Here is an 18,302-nt window from a genome sequence, read left to right as displayed (position 1 = left end):
AAAAAATATACAATTATAATTATTATTTTAATATATGTATATATTTATTTAATTTTTAAACTTTGATAAATATATATATTTGTTTATTTATATGTATGTTATATATATTATTAATACTATATAAGCATGTTAAGAAAACACTGATTTTCACGCTCTGCGCTTTTCCCATCCTTCAACACCAGGTCCTCCTAATCCCCACTCCCAGAAGCCCCAATTTACCTATCTCAATCCACCGCCGTTCTTCTCGCCAGCCGCCGTGAAGATGGTTTCCAAGGAAGTCAAGCTGTGGGAAGTACGATTTGGGGACACTGTGGAGAAATTAACGGAGTCGATCTCCATCGACAAAGACCTTTACAAGAATGACATTGTGAGCAGCCGCGAGCACGCGTCAATGCTTTTTCTTAAGGTTCTTTTTCTTCTTAATTACCTGCAAATGAATTTATCATTGTTTCTTCCTGTCGACCTCAAAATCGAATTTTTTGTTTACTGTGACACGATTATTGTAAAAATGTTACATTGGTAGTCTTATTGTATGATGTAATTGCAGGGATTGATTACTGAAGACGAAAAGAATGGCATTTTGAAAGGTCTTAATGAGATTGAGGGGCAGATTGAGAGAGGAAAGATTGTGTGGAGGACCGACAGAGAGGATGTCCACATGAACATCGAAGCAGCGGTTACTGACTTGGTTGGTGAACCTGAATGGAAGCTTCACGCTGCTCGCAGCAGAAACGATCAAATTTGCACTGACTTTCGCCACTGGTGTCGTGATGCAATTGATAGTATTGTAACGAGTGTTAAGCACCTTCAGGTTGGGTGACTTTTTGGCTTGTTTTACTATATCACAACTTCATCAACTTTAATGAGATTCACATTGGTAGTGCTTTGTTGAGAATTCACACTAAAACTGTCTTAGTGAGGTACACCACTTAGAATCAAATATGTTATTTTTTTTTTTTGAAGGGAGAATCAAATATGTTATTAACCTAAATGATTTGTGCTACCCCAGTATTTAGTACAGCTTTTTTTTTTCTGGCGGAAGTTTTAGTTGACATTGTTGTTTCAATTTTTTTTTGAAAACACCAATTGTCAATTTTTGCCGTATCATTTAAACAATTGTAGCATGTGATTACTCATCAAGGATCAATTGCCAATGTTCGCTTAGTTTTTATTAATCTAGCGTGATTACAGTGCTTTCAATTTTCACTCATCTCACTTGGTTTCGTTTTCTGTAAAATCTACAGGTTGCGCTGGTGAAGCTGGCTTTGAAAAATGAGGGACTGAGACTGATAGTTCCTGCTTATACTCATTTGCAACGGGCACAACCTGTTTTACTGCAACATCTTTGTCTAGCATTTGTCGAGCAGGTTAGTTGCTTCATTTGTGGAAACTCGTCCACTCTATTATTTCAAACATAATCGTTCATGGAAAAATTCCTTTCTATTTCATTGTTTTGAAGTTAACTTTCATTTTTTTACTTGATATTGTTGGTCGGTTTTTACTTATTTTGCTCCTACACCAGAAGAATTTTCTAGTTAGAATTCATAGGAATATATGTTTTAATTAATGGATTATGGTACAAATGAAATTCTTTTATAAACTAGCCAAGTTTCCATGCCTCGGATGTTTGGTTCCCATGCTCGATTTTCCTTTGTTCTCGCATTCCGACATTTTCTACCTTTGTGTCATGTGCATATTTCCCTAAGTAAGTACGCAGTTTTTTTTATGGCTGAGAGGATATTATATTTTTTTATCTGTAATAGATGCTCTAATCTTATACTCAACTGACATGATGCTAATCGTTTGTTAAACAAATATGTTGCAGCTTGCACGAGATGCAGGCCGTTTGCTGGATTGTCGAAAGGGAATGAATTTTTTTGCCCTGGGTGCGTGTGCATTAGCTGGTACTGGCCTGCCCGTGGATAGATTTATGAATTCTGGGGCTCTGGGTTTCATTGCCCCCATGAGAAACAGGTATGGACCATATATCCTCGGCGCTCATTAAATATACATTCAGCGCATTTCCCTGTACATGATGTCTTAAGTGCCTGTACATTGTCCATAATTGTGATTTTATTACCCTTTGCTAGGTTTTGTGAAGCCAGGTTTAGTTCAAATTAATTGAGATGCCTTATTGGTTACTGAAATGAGCTTCCAAAGCTGCCCTGTGCAATTACACTAAATATTGTCTTTATAAAAGAAGTAATCATAATTTTTCAGATAAATTCTTTGGCTAGTTTTATCAGTTGAGATGCTATAGAATCTACTTCTCCCAGATTGTTTGGTGTGTATTTTTTTTTTGTTTTTATTGATTGGGTATTTTGAACATTCCCCTGCCAAAAAAACAAATATATTCCCAGAATTTCTTGTGTGCTATGATCAAAGCTCAACCATGTTATTTTAATGGGATAGTTACTCTAAAATCCCTCTGTCAAAAGAGAAGTTATGATTCAGTCCTTACATAAATAAAATCAAGATTCAGTCTCTGACTAACAATGTTTATTTGTTTTAGCTCCTTGTCAGCTTAGCTAAAAATACTAAAATACCTTTATTTATCACACGACAAGCATGTGACTTCTTTTTCTACATTTTAAAACTAATATTTATAAAGGTAGTGATAAATTGAGATGATTTTTATTAAAATAATGTAAAGTTTCTCAATTAATTTCTCTATTTGTATTGCATATTTTGAAAATTTTCTCGTGTGTTTTATTAGTTAATGTAAAATAATGATGATGAGTCTTTTTATTATTTTGTTTAACAAATTTATACCACTAGTTTTGGAGTGAAAATAATAACAAAATTTTATACCACTAGTTTTGGAAACCCCATCAAACGCCAAGTTGGTGAACCAGCCCATCTTGTTTGACAGCTCTATTGAATTGGTTTCAATTGATTTGAGCTATTTTTTTATTTAATATGATCAAGAAAAATCAAATTTTAATAACTCGGGAATTTACTTACCATAATTAAATGAATTTAACTTCAGATATTTTATCAAAGCAACAGTCTCCCTTTCTATATTTCTACGTGAATCTTGAATACTTGCAGATTGATAGGGAACCCATCGCTGTTTTGATTCATTCTCCCTCGCCAAAAGCATTATTTATCGATCATGTTCATCAATGAGCGTTAGTATGCTATACTTTTATTATACCTTTACCTAGAAAATACGGAGTGAGAATTAAGCAATCTTGGATCGGAGATGAATCTTGATCTTGAACTTTGCCACGGTTTTTTGAAAACTGTAGGTAAATTACGACGGTTTAGAAAAACATTGCTAATTTAGTGACGATTTTTGAAAAACCGTTGCTGAATTAAATTTGCCCACGGTTCAAATTATCATGGTTTTTGAAAACCGTGTGCCAATTAGCGACGGTTTATTTTGAATTTAGCGACGAAATTATGCAAATCGTCGCTAAATTAGCGACGGTTTTGAAATTCTGTAGAAAAAATAGCGCATAATATGAAAACCGTCGTATCAAATTGAATAGCGACGGAAAATGTGTTCTCCTTCTCAACCTATTTTTTACACTGACAGGCCAAGCGAAGACAACGTTGAAGGAGCAAGCGGAGGAGGGAGAGGCCTGTCAAGCGAAGACAATGTTGAAGGATCAAGCGGAGGAGGGAGAGGCCTGTCAAGCGAAGACAATGATGAAGGATCAGGTGGAAGAGGGAGAGGAGGGAGTGGCATATGGAGCAGAACACTTGCCGGAGTTGGTCTGGTTACGGGAGGTGTGGTAGGCTTGTATTTGGTTTATAAAACTCATCATGCTATCGAGAGAGAAATCGTGGGAGCTATAAGAGACTGGAAAGAGGCAGGATTTCCAGCTTTGGTCAACGTTAAAATTGAGAAAGTGGGCTTTAAGTTCAGCATCTATTGATCTTTTTTTTGTACTTTGGTCGTATGAACTTTTTAGAATCACTTACTTTTACACTTCAGACTTTTCATTTGACATCAACTTTTTCTGTGTGTCAGTATATGCAATAAAGCCTATAGTTTGTATTTGTCACTCTATTTCAAATAGATTTTAAGCGAAATAATATTATATTTCAAAATCTGAAATCTGAAATCAGAAATAGAGCGAATAAAAAGTGTATTATCAACAAACGTGTTTATTTGAGAGCTTGACAAACAAAGAAGAAGCTAGTTTACATTTTCATTGAACACGTCGAATTAGCACCAGACGCCAGAAATTAAACTCTTGTTGGTGAACCGGCCCACCTCGTTTGACTCAGAAGCAATGACCGATGAGTACAACATATAATTAGTGAACCGACAAAAAATTAATACATCCTCTTTCACCATTGTCAATGATTTGCACTTTGCAGAGATTGCAAGATATATCAAAGTCTAAGATTAAATCGAATTTTTAACTTTAGATGATAGTGTTTCGACTAAAATTAAATTATACAGGCCCAATTAAATTATACAGGCCTATCAAATATAGCATATCAATTCCTATCGATTTAGGGCCGGGAAAATATACCGAAATATCGAAATATCGAAATACCGTACCGAAAAAATACCGAAATTACCGAAAAAATCGATATACCGAAAATTTCGGTACGGCATGATACCATACCGAAATTTTCGGTATCGGTATCGGTACGTAATTATTTTTTTTTGGTACCGAAATACCGAAAATAATTTTTTTATTATTTTTTTTTAAATTTAAGTTCGGTATACCGAAATTTTTCATATCGAAAATTCGGTATACCGAATATGCGGTATACCGAATTTCCGGTATCGGTATCGGTATGAAAAAATTCCATACTCATATTTACGGTACGGTATACGGTACCGTAGTTCGGTACGGTATACCGTCTCGTACCTACCCCTAGCTGAAAGAGGAGAAGATCGTCCTATCGATTTAAACTGATCACGAGGCGCTGAAAGAAGAGAAAATCGTGGGAGGAAAGAGAGAAAGATCGTGGGATGAAAGGGCGGAAGATCATGGATCATGTGAGAGTGGAGAGAATCGCACCGCACGGTGTAAAAAAAGAGGGAATCGGCCAACACAGAACACACACCATCACTCGCACAAATTTTAACGAACTTCCTGCAGAATTGTCATAGCATTAATCAGTCGTTTTTCATAGTTTTCGGTCTATATTTCATTTGTTCAAGTCATTTTCTTTCAGATTTCAACAACATTATTTGTGTTATGTGAATATTTTATAAATTCTTACCGTTTATTCAAAATATAAATCATGATAGGAGTTTATTTCTCAATTTCCAGTAGTTTTTCTTATAGTTTTCTTTGTTTATAGCATCATATTTGTTTAGGAAATCACAACGGACGGTCAAATTTAGTATCTACCATCGTTGTGTTTTTAGAAGTTAGATTTTCGTCGTTTTTACTGGCACGCCCGCAAATCAAGATATTGTGCAAATATATAGTTATTAATCCCTTTGCATTTGAATCGAGTTTTTGTGTTGTTCGGCGAGTGAAGAATCACTGCGAAAAGAGCATGAGTAAGGCAAATATCGTGCCGGGTTTCCCCAGCAGCTAATTCTTAGTCTTCCTAGCAACTTTTACACCACGTTGAATCCCGTCTGGCCATCCATTTGCAACCAAATCAAGCTAAATAATGGCATTGTACACATTGTTGTGGCCATGAATAGCGTCAATTCCATATGTCATAGGAATTCCGAGTTGGGTCGAAAGGGCTCCTTTTTAAATCCCGTTTATCATGTTCACCATTGCCTTTAGCGGAGGCGTTTGATCTTGGACCACTCCCTCCCCCACTCAATACACTCCCTGCACAAAATAGTAAAATCTTGAAACCTCAAATACTTCGTTTTTAACACCATGTGCATACTACACAGATTTCCTGTGAGTTTAATCCATTTTCGACATACAAAAATTAGGTTGGAATGATAAATGTAGCTATGAAATATTTGTTCATGACATTAGGGGTGAAAACTTTCTTCTCAATCTGTATCATCTGCCCGATCTTTTCTCAAGAGTCATTCTTTGCGATAAGTCCTCGACTCGATCCTCCAATGGCTGCTTAGGATCTTTATATATCAAATTATCGGCATCTATAAAATCAGCTGACAAGCACAACACCAGAAAACAAATGGACAGCTCCAACTTCATCTCGACTTCTGCTTGAAAAATCTGGTACAAAACATTACCAACTCAACGAAATTAGTACATTATATTGTATTAAAAGACGAAACAACTCCTTGTGTGCATCGAGCAGGGCAAAGGGATCGTAGCCCCTTCATCTCAAAAAGTTTCAAGTTGTTCTTATATATATTTTTTCAGAATCTTAAGTTTCGATCCCCGAATATATTAAACCTTTTTCCCGGTTCGCGCTCGAATAGATATTAAAAAGTTTACAAAAATGCTTGTTATTTTGACACGAAGTTGGCATGATGCTGAACGGTTACCGAGTACATTAGACGAAATAAGAAGAAACGGTTTGAAGTTTCAGACAAATGGGACATGCACGTATGTCTATTTATTAATTTAATTAATTTTTGATTATTTGGTCAGTCGGATCGCTTTTGTGATACACTTATCTATTGTGTAATGTAAATGACGGAATATCTAAAAAAATTATGTGAAGGCACAAAATTTATTAGTGGAAAAATGGAATGATATTTTGTTTATTTATATAATATTGTTAAATATAAGGTCTTCAAATTATAATCAACTTATTTTCCCCAAAATACACCTTTTCATAATACCATTAAGCTTACGAAAAATAAATTATATTGAAATTATTACCTGTAACATCATTAACAGATGATACTTGTATTTAATTAATTTGTATAGTTATTAAATTAAAAAAAATTAATTCAATTATTTTTTTTAATTATTTGGAGCCATAATAATTTCAATTCTCTTGTTCACGGTGTTCCATAAAGAACATGCATGTAATTACATGTTCAGAGAGATACCCAAAGTTTTTCAAGGGAAATAAGACAGGAGCGGTGCATTTGCTCTCTTCTGCTTAGCTTCCAAGGATAAATCAGCATTGAAAACCAAATGCATCTATTATCTGAATTAATTCTTTGTGATAATAAATATTATTTTTAAATTTTGAAAACATTTATGATTATAATTTCAAATATACTATTATAGATATATGTTATGACAAGACAATTTTAAAATAATAATTAATAATAGGTTAGTATTATTAAAAAAGAAGTGGATGTATGGAGCAAATTTATTGAAATGATGAAGAATTTGATTATAAAGCCATGAGATGAATTATAAATCCACGGGGCCTAGAATTTCCTGTTAAAAAAATACTTAGAGAAAATACAGATTTTTTTTTAAAAGAAAAACGTTTACTTACCATAATTAAATGAATTTAACTTAGAGCAACGGTCTTCCCCGCTACAACCCTCGTTTCTCTCTCGGACGCTCTCTATTAACAAGTGAATCTTGAATTGAGAGGGAACCCATCCCTGTTGTCTTTCATTCTCCTTTGCCACACAAAGAATTCATATTCATCAATGAGCGATGTTAGTACAACTTTCTCCAACAAATTCAGAGTGGATTAAGAAATCTTGGAGCCATTAACGACTTCTTCATAACTGTTTGTTTATCTTACTGATCTTCTCTCAATTCAGCTCTCTCTATTCCTACGGGAATCTTGAATACTTGCAGGTTGAGAGGAACCTACCTTTTTTCCCCCGAGGTGAATCTTGATCGGTAATTCATATAAGATTGAGAGGGAACATGTCACGGCTCATCCCAGTTGTGATATTTTTCGCTTTAGTCCGAGGCCTCACGGCTTTAAAACGCGTCACAAAGGGGTTGTTTACAAGCTCATTTAAATGTCCAGCATCTCTCCCGTGGTTTAGCGATGTGGGATTTCACCTAAGGGCCTTCACCCCCCATTTCGGGACACAGCGTCCTCGCTGAGGTTTGTCCCACCATCCCAAACTCACGCGGAGTCGCTCTGATACCAAATGTCACTGCCCAGCCCACTTGTGATATTGCCCCTTTGGTCCGAGGCCTCACGGCTTTAAAACGCATCACAAGAGGTTGCTACACGGTCATTTAAATGCCCAGCATCTCTCCCGTGGTTTAGCGGTGTAGGATTTCGCCTAAGGGCCTTCACCCCCTCTCTTTCGGGACTCAGCGTCCTTGCTGAGGAATGCCCCCACCATCCCAAACTCACGCGGAGTCGCTCTGATACCAAATGTAACGGTCCAACCCACTTGTGATATTGTCCGCTTTGGTCGGAGGCCTCACGGCTTTAAAACGAGTCACAAGGTGTTGCTAAACGCTCATTTAAATGCCCAACATCACTCCCGTGGTTTAACGATGTGGGATTTCACCTAAGGGCCTTAACGTCACGGCCCAGCCCACTTGTGATATTATCCGCTTTGGCCCGAGGCTCCACGGCTTTAAAATGCGTCACAAGAGGTTGCTACACGCTAATTTAAATGCTCAGCATCTCTCCCGTTGTTTAGCGATGTGGGATTTCACCTAAGGGCCTTCACCCCACCTTTCGGGACTTAGCGTCCTCGCTGAAGTTTGCCCCACCATCTCAAACTCGTGCGGAGTCGCTCTGATACCAAATGTCACGGCCCAGCCCACTTGTGATATTGTCCGTTTTGGCCCAAGGTCTCAGGGCTTTAAAACACATCACAACGTGCGGCGTCCACTCAACACTGGCTCAGATACCAATTGTCACAGCCCAGCCCACTTGTGATATTGCCCGCTTTGGTCCGAGACCTCACGGCTTTAAAAAACATCACAACGTGCGACTTACTCAACACTGGCTCTCACACCAAATGTCACGGTCTAGCCCACTTGTGATATTGTCTGCTTTGGCCCGATGTCTCACGGCTTTAAAACGCGTCACAAAGGGGTTGTTTACAAGCTCATTTAAATGTCCCGCATCTCTCTCGTAGTTTAGCGATGTGGGATTTCGCCTAAGGTCCTTATCCACTGTCTCGGCCTAGCCCACTTGTGATATTGTCCGCTTTGGTCCGAGGCCTCACGGCTTTAAAACGCATCACAAGGGGTTGCTACAAGCTCATTTAAATGCCCACCATCTCTCCCGTGATTTAGCGATGTGGGATTTCGTCTAAGGTCTTTCACCCCCCTTTCGGTACTCAGCGTCCTCGATGAGGTTTACCCCACCATCCAAAACTCACGCGGAGTCGCTCTGATACCAAATGTCACGGCTCAGCCCACTTGTGATATTGTCCGCTTTGGCCTGAGGCCTCATGGCTTTAAAACAAGCCACAAAGGATTCCTACACGCTCATTTAAATGCTCAGCATCTCTCCCGTAGTTTAGTGATGTGGGATTTCGCCCAAGGGCCTTAATGACACGGCCCAGCCCACTTGTTATATAGTCCGCTTTGGTCCGAGGCCTCACGGCTTTAAAATGCGTCACAAAGGGTTGCTACACGCTCATTTAAATGTCCAGCATCTCTCCCGTGGTTTAGTGATGTGGGATTTCGCCTAAAGGCCTTCACCCCCCTTTTGGGACTCAGCGTTCTCGCTGAGTTTTGCCCCACCATTCCAAACTCACGCGGAGTCATTCTGATACCAAATGTCACGGCCCAGCCCACTTGTAATATTGTCCGGTTTGGCCTGAGGCCTCACGGCTTTAAAACGCATCACAAGGGGTTGCTTACACGGTAGAGATGCTGGGCATTTAAGTGAGCATGTAGCAACCTCTTGTGACGCTTTTTAAAACCGTGAGGCCTCGGGTCAAAATGGACAATATCACACGTGGCCTGGACCGTAACATTTGGTATCAAAGCGACTCCACGTGAGTTTGGGATGGTGGGGCAAACCTCATCGAAGACGCCGAGTCCCGAAAAGGGGGGTGAAGTCCCTTAGGTGAAATCTCACATCGCTAAACCACGGGAGATATGCTGGGCATTTAAATAAGCATGTAGCAACCCCTTGTGACGCTTTTTAAAGCCGTGAGATCTCGGGACAAAGCGGACAATATCATAAGTGGGCTGGGCCGTGACAGAACCCATCGTTGTTCTTCCCTTGATTCTTTCTTTGTCGCCACTCGAAGCGATTTGGAAAAGTTTGTTCAATATTCTTCAAGGTACACGTAATGGGTTCTTCTTCGTAACCTATTTTTTACATTGAAAGAGCTACGGCTCCAGAGTCACAAACATAAGAATCTGAAATAGTGGCCATCGTCGACTTTACGAGAACGGCTGACCAAGACACAAAGCGCATTGTGCGGCAATTTTTCAAAGTTCGAACAAGGTGACTCTGCGTACGACACCAAACAAAGATGACGACGGAAAATGGAATGGATCAAAACACATGTTGGAGCCGGTCTCTTTATTGGAGGTGTGGTAGGCTTGTATTTTGTATAGAAAACCGATCAAGCTATTGAGAGAGAAGTCGTGGGAGCTATAAGAGACTGGAAAGCTATTGAGAGATAAGTCGTGGGAGCTATAAGAGACTGGAAAGAGGTAGGATTCTCAGCTCTAATCAAATTTAAATGTGAGAAAATAGGGGATAAGTTCAGCATCTACTGAACGGTATCTGCTAGTATTCAGGTTTGCTTTTGACATCAATATTTTCTATGTGTGACTGATTACAAAAGAGTTTATTTGAGAGCTAAAAAAAAAGATTTTCAGCTTTCTGACTTGTACTAGATTGAATGACTTATTTGTGGAGATACACAGAATACTTTGATGTTGATTTCTCATTGTCAATAAATGTTACACTTCCGTCTTTTAAATATTTCTTGAATGACCAAACATACTGAAAATGTAACGTATTTGTTCAAAACATAAATGTGGCACATAAATGAGCGTGTAGCAACCCCTTGTGACGCGTTTTAAAGCCGTGAGACTTTGGGCCAAAACGGACAATATCACAAGTGGGCTTGGCCGAGACAGAACCCATCATTGTTCTTCCTTTGATTCGTTCTTTTTCGCCACTCGAAGCAATTTGGAAATTTTTGTTCAATATTCTTCAAGGTACACGTAATGGGTTCTTCTTCGCAACCTATTTTTTACATTGAAAGGGCTACGACTCTAGAGTCACAAACATACGAATCTGAAACAATGGCACTCGTCGACTTTACGAGAACGACTGACCAAGACACAAAGCGCATTGTGCGGCAATTTTTCCAAAGTTCGAACAAGGTGACTCTGCGTACGACACGAAACAAAGACGACGACGGAAAAGGGAATGGATCAAAACACTTGTTGGAGCCGGTCACTTTATTGGAGGTGTGGTAGGCTTGTATTTCCTATACAAAACCGGTCAATCTATTGAGAGAGAAGTCGTGAGAGCTATAAGAGACTGGAAAGAGGCAGGATTCCCAGCTCTAATCAAATTTAAATGTGAGAAAATAGGGGATAAGTTCAGCATCTACTGAACGGTATCTGCTAGTCTTCAGGTTTGCTTTTGACATCAATATTTTCTGTGTGTGACTGCTGATTACAAAAAAGTTTATTTGAGAGCTAAAAAAAAAAAAAGATTTCCAGCCTTCTGACTTGTACTAGATTGAATTGTTTTTTTGTGGAGATACAAAGAATACTTTGATGTTGATTTCTCATTGTCAACAGATGTTACACTTCCGTCTTTTAAATATTTCTTGAATGACCAAACATACTGAAAATGAAATGTATTTGTTCAAAACATAAATGTGGCACATAAATGAGCGTGTAACAACCTTTTGTGACGCGTTTTAAAGCTGTGAGACTTCGGGTCAAAGCGGACAATATCAAAAGCGGGCTGGGCCTTGACAGAACACATCGTTGTTCTTCCCTTGATTCGTTCTTTGTCGCCACTCGAAGCGATTTGGAAAACTTTGTTCAATATTCTTCAAGGTACACGTAATGGGTTCTTCTTCGCAACATATTTTTTACATTGAAAGAGTTACGGCTCTAGAGTCACAAACATACGAATTTGAAACAGTGGCCCTCGTCGACTTTACGAGAACGGCTGACCAAGACACAAAGCGCATTGTGCGGCAATTTTTTCAAAGTTCTTACAAGGTGACTCTGCGTACGACACCAAACAAAGACGACGACGGAAAAGAGAATGGATCAAAACACTTGTTGGAGTTGGTATCTTTATTGGAGGTGTGGTAGGCTTGTATTTCGTATACAAAACCAGTCAAGCTATTGGGAGAGAAGTCGTGGGAGCTATAAAAGACTGGAAAGAGGCAGGATTCCCAGCTCTAATCAAATTTAAATGTGAGAAAATAGGGGATAAATTCAGCATCTACTGAACAGTTTCTGCTAGTCTTCAGGTTTGATTTTGACATCAATATTTTCTGTGTGTGACTGATTAAAAAATAGTTTATTTGAGAGCTAAAAAAAAAAGATTTTTGGCCTTCTGACTTGTACTAGATTGAATGATTTTTTTGTGGAGATACACAGAATACTTTGATGTTGATTTCTCATTGTTAACAGATGTTACACTTCCATCTTTTAAATATTTCTTGAATGACCAAACATATTTCAAATGAAATGTATTTGTTCAAAACATAAATGTGGCACATAAATGAGCGTGTAGCAACATCTTGTGACGTGTTTTAAAGCCGTGAAACATCGGGCCAAAGCGGACAATATCACAAATGAACTTGGCCGTGACAGAACCCATCGTTGTTCTTCCCTTGATTCCTTCTTTGTCGCCACTCGAAGCGATTTGGAAAACTTTGTTCAATATTCTTCAAGGTACACGTAATGGGTTCTTCTTCGCAACCTATTTTTTACATTGAAAGAGCTACGGCTCCAGAGTCACAAACATACAAATCTGAAACAGTGGCCCTCGTCGACTTTACGAGAACGGCTGACCAAGACACAAAGCGCATTGTTCAGAAATTTTGCCAAAGTTCGAACAAGGTGACTCTCCGTACGACACCAAACAAAGACGACGACGGAAAAGGGAATGGATCGAAACACATGTTGGAGCCGGTCTCTTTATTGGAAGTGTGGTAGGCTTGTATTTCGTATACAAAACCGGTCAAGCTATTGAGAGAGAAGTCGTGGGAGCTATAAGAGACTGGAAAGCTATTGAGAGAGAAGTCGTGGGAGCTATAAGAGACTGGAAAGAGGCAGGATTCCAAGCTTTAATCAAATTTAAATGTGAGAAAATAGGGGATAAGTTCAGCATCTACTGAACAGTTTCTGCTAGTCTTCATGTTTGATTTTGACATCAATATTTTCTGTGTGTGACTGATTACAAAATAGTTTATTTGAGAGCTAAAAAAAAAGATTTTCAGCCTTCTGACTTGTACTAGATTGAATAATTTTTATTGGAGATACACAGAATACTTTGATGTTGATTTCTCATTGTCAACAGATGTTACACTTCCGTCTTTTAAATATTTCTTGAACGACCAAACATATTGAAAATGAAATGTATTTGTTCAAAACATAAATGTGGCACATAAATGAGCGTGTAGCAACCCCTTGTGACGCATTTTAAAGCCGTGAGACCTCGGACCAAAACGGACAATATCACAAGTGGGCTGGGTCGTGACAGAACCCATCGCTGTTCTTCCCTTGTTTCGTTCTTTGTCGCCACTCGAAGCGATTTGGAAAACTTTGTTCAATATATTTCAAGGTACACGTAATGGGTTCTTCTTCGCAAACTTTTTTTACATTGAAAGAGCTACGGCTTCAGAGTCACAAACATACGAATCTGAAACAGTGGCCCTCGTCGACTTTACGAGAACGGCTAACCAAGACACAAAGCGCATTGTTCGGAAATTTTGCCAAAGTTCGAACAAGTTGACTCTGCGTACGACACCAAACAAAGACGACGACGGAAAAGGGAATGGATCAAAACATTTGTTGGAGCCGGTCTCTTTATTGGAAGTGTGGTATGCTTGTGTTTCGTATACAAAACCAGTCAAGCTATTGAGAGAGAAGTCGTGAGAGCTATAAGAGACTGGAAAGCTATTGAGAGAGAAATCGTGGGAGCTATAAAAGACTGGAAAGAGGCAGGATTCCCAGCTCTAATCAAATTTAAATGTGAGAAAATAGGGGATAAATTCAGCATCTACTGAACAGTTTCTGCTAGTCTTCAGGTTTGATTTTGACATCAATATTTTCTGTGTGTGACTGATTAAAAAATAGTTTATTTGAGAGCTAAAAAAAAAAGATTTTTGGCCTTCTGACTTGTACTAGATTGAATGATTTTTTTGTGGAGATACACAGAATACTTTGATGTTGATTTCTCATTGTCAACAAATGTTACACTTCCGTTTTTTAAATATTTCTTGAATGACCAAACATACTGAAATTGAAATGTATTTGTTCAAAACATAAATGTGGCACATAAATGAGCGTGTAACAACCTTTTGTGACGCGTTTTAAAGCTGTGAGACTTCGGGTCAAAGCGGACAATATCAAAAGCGGGCTGGGCCTTGACAGAACACATCGTTGTTCTTCCCTTGATTCGTTCTTTGTCGCCACTCGAAGCGATTTGGAAAACTTTGTTCAATATTCTTCAAGGTACACGTAATGGGTTTTTCTTTGCAACCTATTTTTTACATTGAAAGGTCTACGGCTCCAGAGTCACAAACATACGAATCTGAAACAGTAGCCCTCGTCGACTTTACGAGAACGACTGACCAAGACACAAAGCGCATTGTGCGGCAATTTTGCCAAAGTTCGAACAAGGTGACTCTGCGTACGACACCAAACAAAGACGACGACGGAAAAGAGAATGGATCAAAACACTTGTTGGAGCCGGTCTCTTTATTTGAGGTGTGGTAGGCTTGTCTTTCGTATACAAAACCGGTCAAGCTATGGAGAGAGAAGTCGTGGGAGTTATAAGAGACTGGAAAGCTATTGAGAGAGAAGTCGTGGGAGCTATAAGAGACTGGAAAGAAGCAGGTTTCCCAGCTCTAATCAAATTTAAATGTGAGCAAATAGGGGATAAGTTCAGCATCTAATGAACGGTATCTGCTAGTCTTCAAGTTTGCTTTTGACATCAATATTTTCTGTGTGTGACTGCTGATTACAAAAGAGTTTATTTGAGAGCTGAAAAAAAGATTTCCAGCCTTCTGACTTGTACTAGATTGAATTGTTTTTTGTGGAGATACACAGAATACTTTGATGTTGATTTCTCATTGTCAACAGATGTTGCACTTCCGTCTTTTAAATATTTCTTGAATGACCAAACATACTGAAAATGAAATGTATTTGTTCAAAACATAAATGTGGCACATAAAGTCACAAAACTCATGCTTTTCCATGTACATCAATGAAAAAGAAAAGATGAAAATGTGCATAAAACAACATAACATTAGAAGGTCTCCCACCCCTCTCTTTGACAAAGCTTTCCTCAACATCCTTACACACAGGTAAATTGGCCACATTTCAAAATTAGTATACACGAGCTTCAAAAAATTGGTCGGGAAGCAAAAACTATAAAGAGGAGCTAGATCGAGGAGCATGAATGAAGCTCCAATTTCAGCACATGTACATTGTACATGAATGACAAAGAAGTGGCCGATACGCAAAATTTGGTACCTCAAGAGTTCTGCCATAGTTTTATCTCCAGGAGATACATCACGTCATGTGCTTTACTCAAGTCAGATATTTCATCATGCATGTTATTTAAATTAACAAGCTGTAAAACAAAACTTCTAGGATAGAAAGAAAGAATCATGTGAAGAAATAAAATTTTGTAATTATAATCTTGGACGATAGTTACATACTCTTAGACGTCCTTGTTCCTTGTAACCTAGCCCCTTTTGGTAGAGTGCTTTGACATTATTTGCATCATATGCCAAAACCCTGCATGCAATCCCAGATCATGGTAATTTACTATTTCATCCTACTATTAAAATACACAATTGAGAGTCGATATGAAAGTCAGAAAGTATAAATACCTCTGTCCCTTATGCGACAGACTCATCATACTTGTCGGTTTTCAAGTAACACGACATTCTATTAAGTGAGCTTGCTAGTAGGAGATTCCTGCCTTTTGTGGTGGGAATGCAATTAAGGTTTCTCTTTGCCTACAGCAGCAAAGATTGTAACATATAAGGGGAGCGAAAATGAAGTTTTGTACCTGCCCTAACTGTGAAGTTTATTCTCCTGCCATTTGAATAAATAAACAGAGAAGTACCAAATGAGTACATTCACTAATTTCAAAATTCTAGAAGAAAAAAAACATGTATTACTACTATATCTAATAGGATTGTAACATATAAGGGGAGCAAAAATGCACCATTTAAGAAATACAGCATTCATGTGTCATTTGACACTTCAAAGGTGAAATATTCTGCCTTGGTTAACTATCTCATGGCTGAAGAACTCTAATTTCAAAAAGAAAGAAAGAAATCTCTCCATAAACAGTAAGAGAGTGGAGATGTGATTATACTCTCCATGCTACTTACAATTCAACTACCATGTAGCCCAATATGTGCCTTAAACCTCCATGCTACTTACAATACAACAAAAATTAGGGACTAATGCCCGGAAAAGTAGCCCAATAAAACCCCTTATGCTACTTGTACCTTGTTATCCACTAGCAAGATTTCATGAAATTTCTAAACACTTGGTCAGATTCAAATTGATTCAGGAATCTTGACACGTGCAGCAAATTAAAGGAAACGAGTAGAAATGGAACCTTTTCGACACATTTAAAATCCATAACTACTTCTCTCAAACGAGTTTCCTGTTTTCTCAGAAACTCAGCTGCATTAAGTTCGTAAGACACCTGAGCATCCATTCGGCCTTGGATCCCAGCAATTTCTTCAGGTGAAGCTTTCGCAATTTTCTGGTTAATCTCACACCTGAGATATGCAGGCATGTGAATGTTAATCAAGCCCTTATAGTCTATAATAGCGTCATTTTCGTCGATTCCTTTAATCATGCCAACATCTCCTACGAAATGCTTCACCTCCTCGACACAACAAAATATATCAGGTACCTGAAAGACTGAAGATGACTTAGTGCAAAAGATTCATACTTTCCAGAAACAAAGGGAAATCCTGGAGGGTAGGTAGTCAGGCAGGAGATCGCCCTGTAAACCAGGTATGATCTCAATCATTGCTTGAACAATCTTGTGATCTACACTGTAACTTGTTAGAGTAGATGCTCTGTAAGCCAACTGTTGGTTAGGGAATTTATTGACTCAGTTGTAATAAACAATATTTATTTTAATATAATTCATTATTTCATGGTTTGTTATTTTTTTATCTGTATACCCATGTGATCAACATAGATAAAGACCTAGATTATTCTTTAATACAAATGAATCGTAATTCGATGTTGAAACTCATTTGTAAACACTGTAAAATCTAAATTTGTTCCTAGTTGATTCAGCTGCCTAAAAGATGGATAAAGGTCGCTTGAGCTCGAGACTAGCATCTGTGATGTTGTGTACCACGTTTCTTGGTAAGGACATAGAGATGCCCAAAATGCAGATGGATAGTCATATGATGATTATACCGAACTACCCTCCCTCGAACTTTTCAAGTGGCTATCATCCATCGAGAGGATAAGTCTGTTGTTATGATTGTACACCATCAGTCCTTACGACCGAGGACAACACTAAGGCTCTATATGCTAGGGCTGTGCTTTGACTCGTTTACCGACTCCAGAAGGGTCATCAGGTAGTGAGATTGGGTACAGTTGCGACACATGTAGGAGCCAGTGCATTGTAGTCGGGAATTCACCGCTCACCTACGAGTGTGGATATCATATGTGATCTAATGAAATAATAATGCATGTAATCTCTGGCCAGAGTATGAGATATACGTTAGAGAATGAGTTCTCCAATTATACATGCGATGCCACTATTTATTCTCAAAGATGTGTCACATAGTTATCGAATTATTATGCAACCTTCGATAAACCAATTGTTGCAGATTCGATCGGGATATATGAGATGAGGGACTGTAGTGTTCGTTAATCATAATCTAGTGGTTCTTGCAGGCACTATCAGTGATACATAAAGAATCATGGAGCGATGCTATTAGACGATCTTACCATGATTCGATGGGTTTAATCAGAAATATGAGTTCTGACATTCTTGATCAAGGTGTTGATGAAAAGAATGAGGCTAACTAGGGTAGGCCCAAATAAAGGATTATGTCCTGAATGACAAGGAGTTGTGAACCCACGGCTAGCTGTATCCCTGAACCATTGAGGGTCACACAAGCACTGGATCGTTTGTTCCTGTTGAGATAATAAATTCAATGAGTTGAATTTATAAGAAATAAGTTTGATATGATCAATCGATAAGCTTATAAATAAAGTTTATAAAAGCTTATACAAATTTTGAGACCATGACTACTAAAACAGTCAAAAGGATTACACCTGCCTTATTTAGACATTGGTGATCTCGATATTATAGTGTGCATC

At 38.3% G+C, this 18,302-nt stretch overlaps 1 protein-coding gene across 3 annotated transcripts; it reads left to right on the top strand.

Annotated features, from left to right (window-relative positions):
* The first annotated feature begins 131 nt into the window (after positions 1-131).
* Positions 132-4,013, top strand: LOC140969217 (argininosuccinate lyase, chloroplastic-like). 3 transcript variants are annotated; one of them, XM_073430493.1, is made up of 5 exons: positions 132-367; positions 548-811; positions 1,245-1,367; positions 1,826-1,974; positions 3,542-4,013. In XM_073430493.1, the coding sequence occupies exons 1-5, from the start codon at positions 263-265 to the stop codon at positions 3,882-3,884; spliced, it is 984 nt and encodes a 327-aa protein (XP_073286594.1). In that variant the 5' UTR covers positions 132-262; the 3' UTR covers positions 3,885-4,013. The 3 variants fall into 3 exon arrangements, with proteins under 3 accessions (XP_073286594.1, XP_073286593.1, XP_073286592.1); XM_073430492.1 differs by having other exon boundaries at positions 132-406; positions 1,260-1,367; XM_073430491.1 differs by having other exon boundaries at positions 132-406.
* The last annotated feature ends 14,289 nt before the right edge of the window (positions 4,014-18,302 follow it).

Source organism: Primulina huaijiensis, unplaced genomic scaffold (genome assembly GCF_012295235.1).
Source record: "Primulina huaijiensis isolate GDHJ02 unplaced genomic scaffold, ASM1229523v2 scaffold40277, whole genome shotgun sequence".
NCBI lineage: Eukaryota > Viridiplantae > Streptophyta > Magnoliopsida > Lamiales > Gesneriaceae > Primulina > Primulina huaijiensis.
The sequence above is the reverse complement of the archived record's forward strand: the minus strand, read 5'-3'. Positions and strand labels throughout refer to the sequence as shown.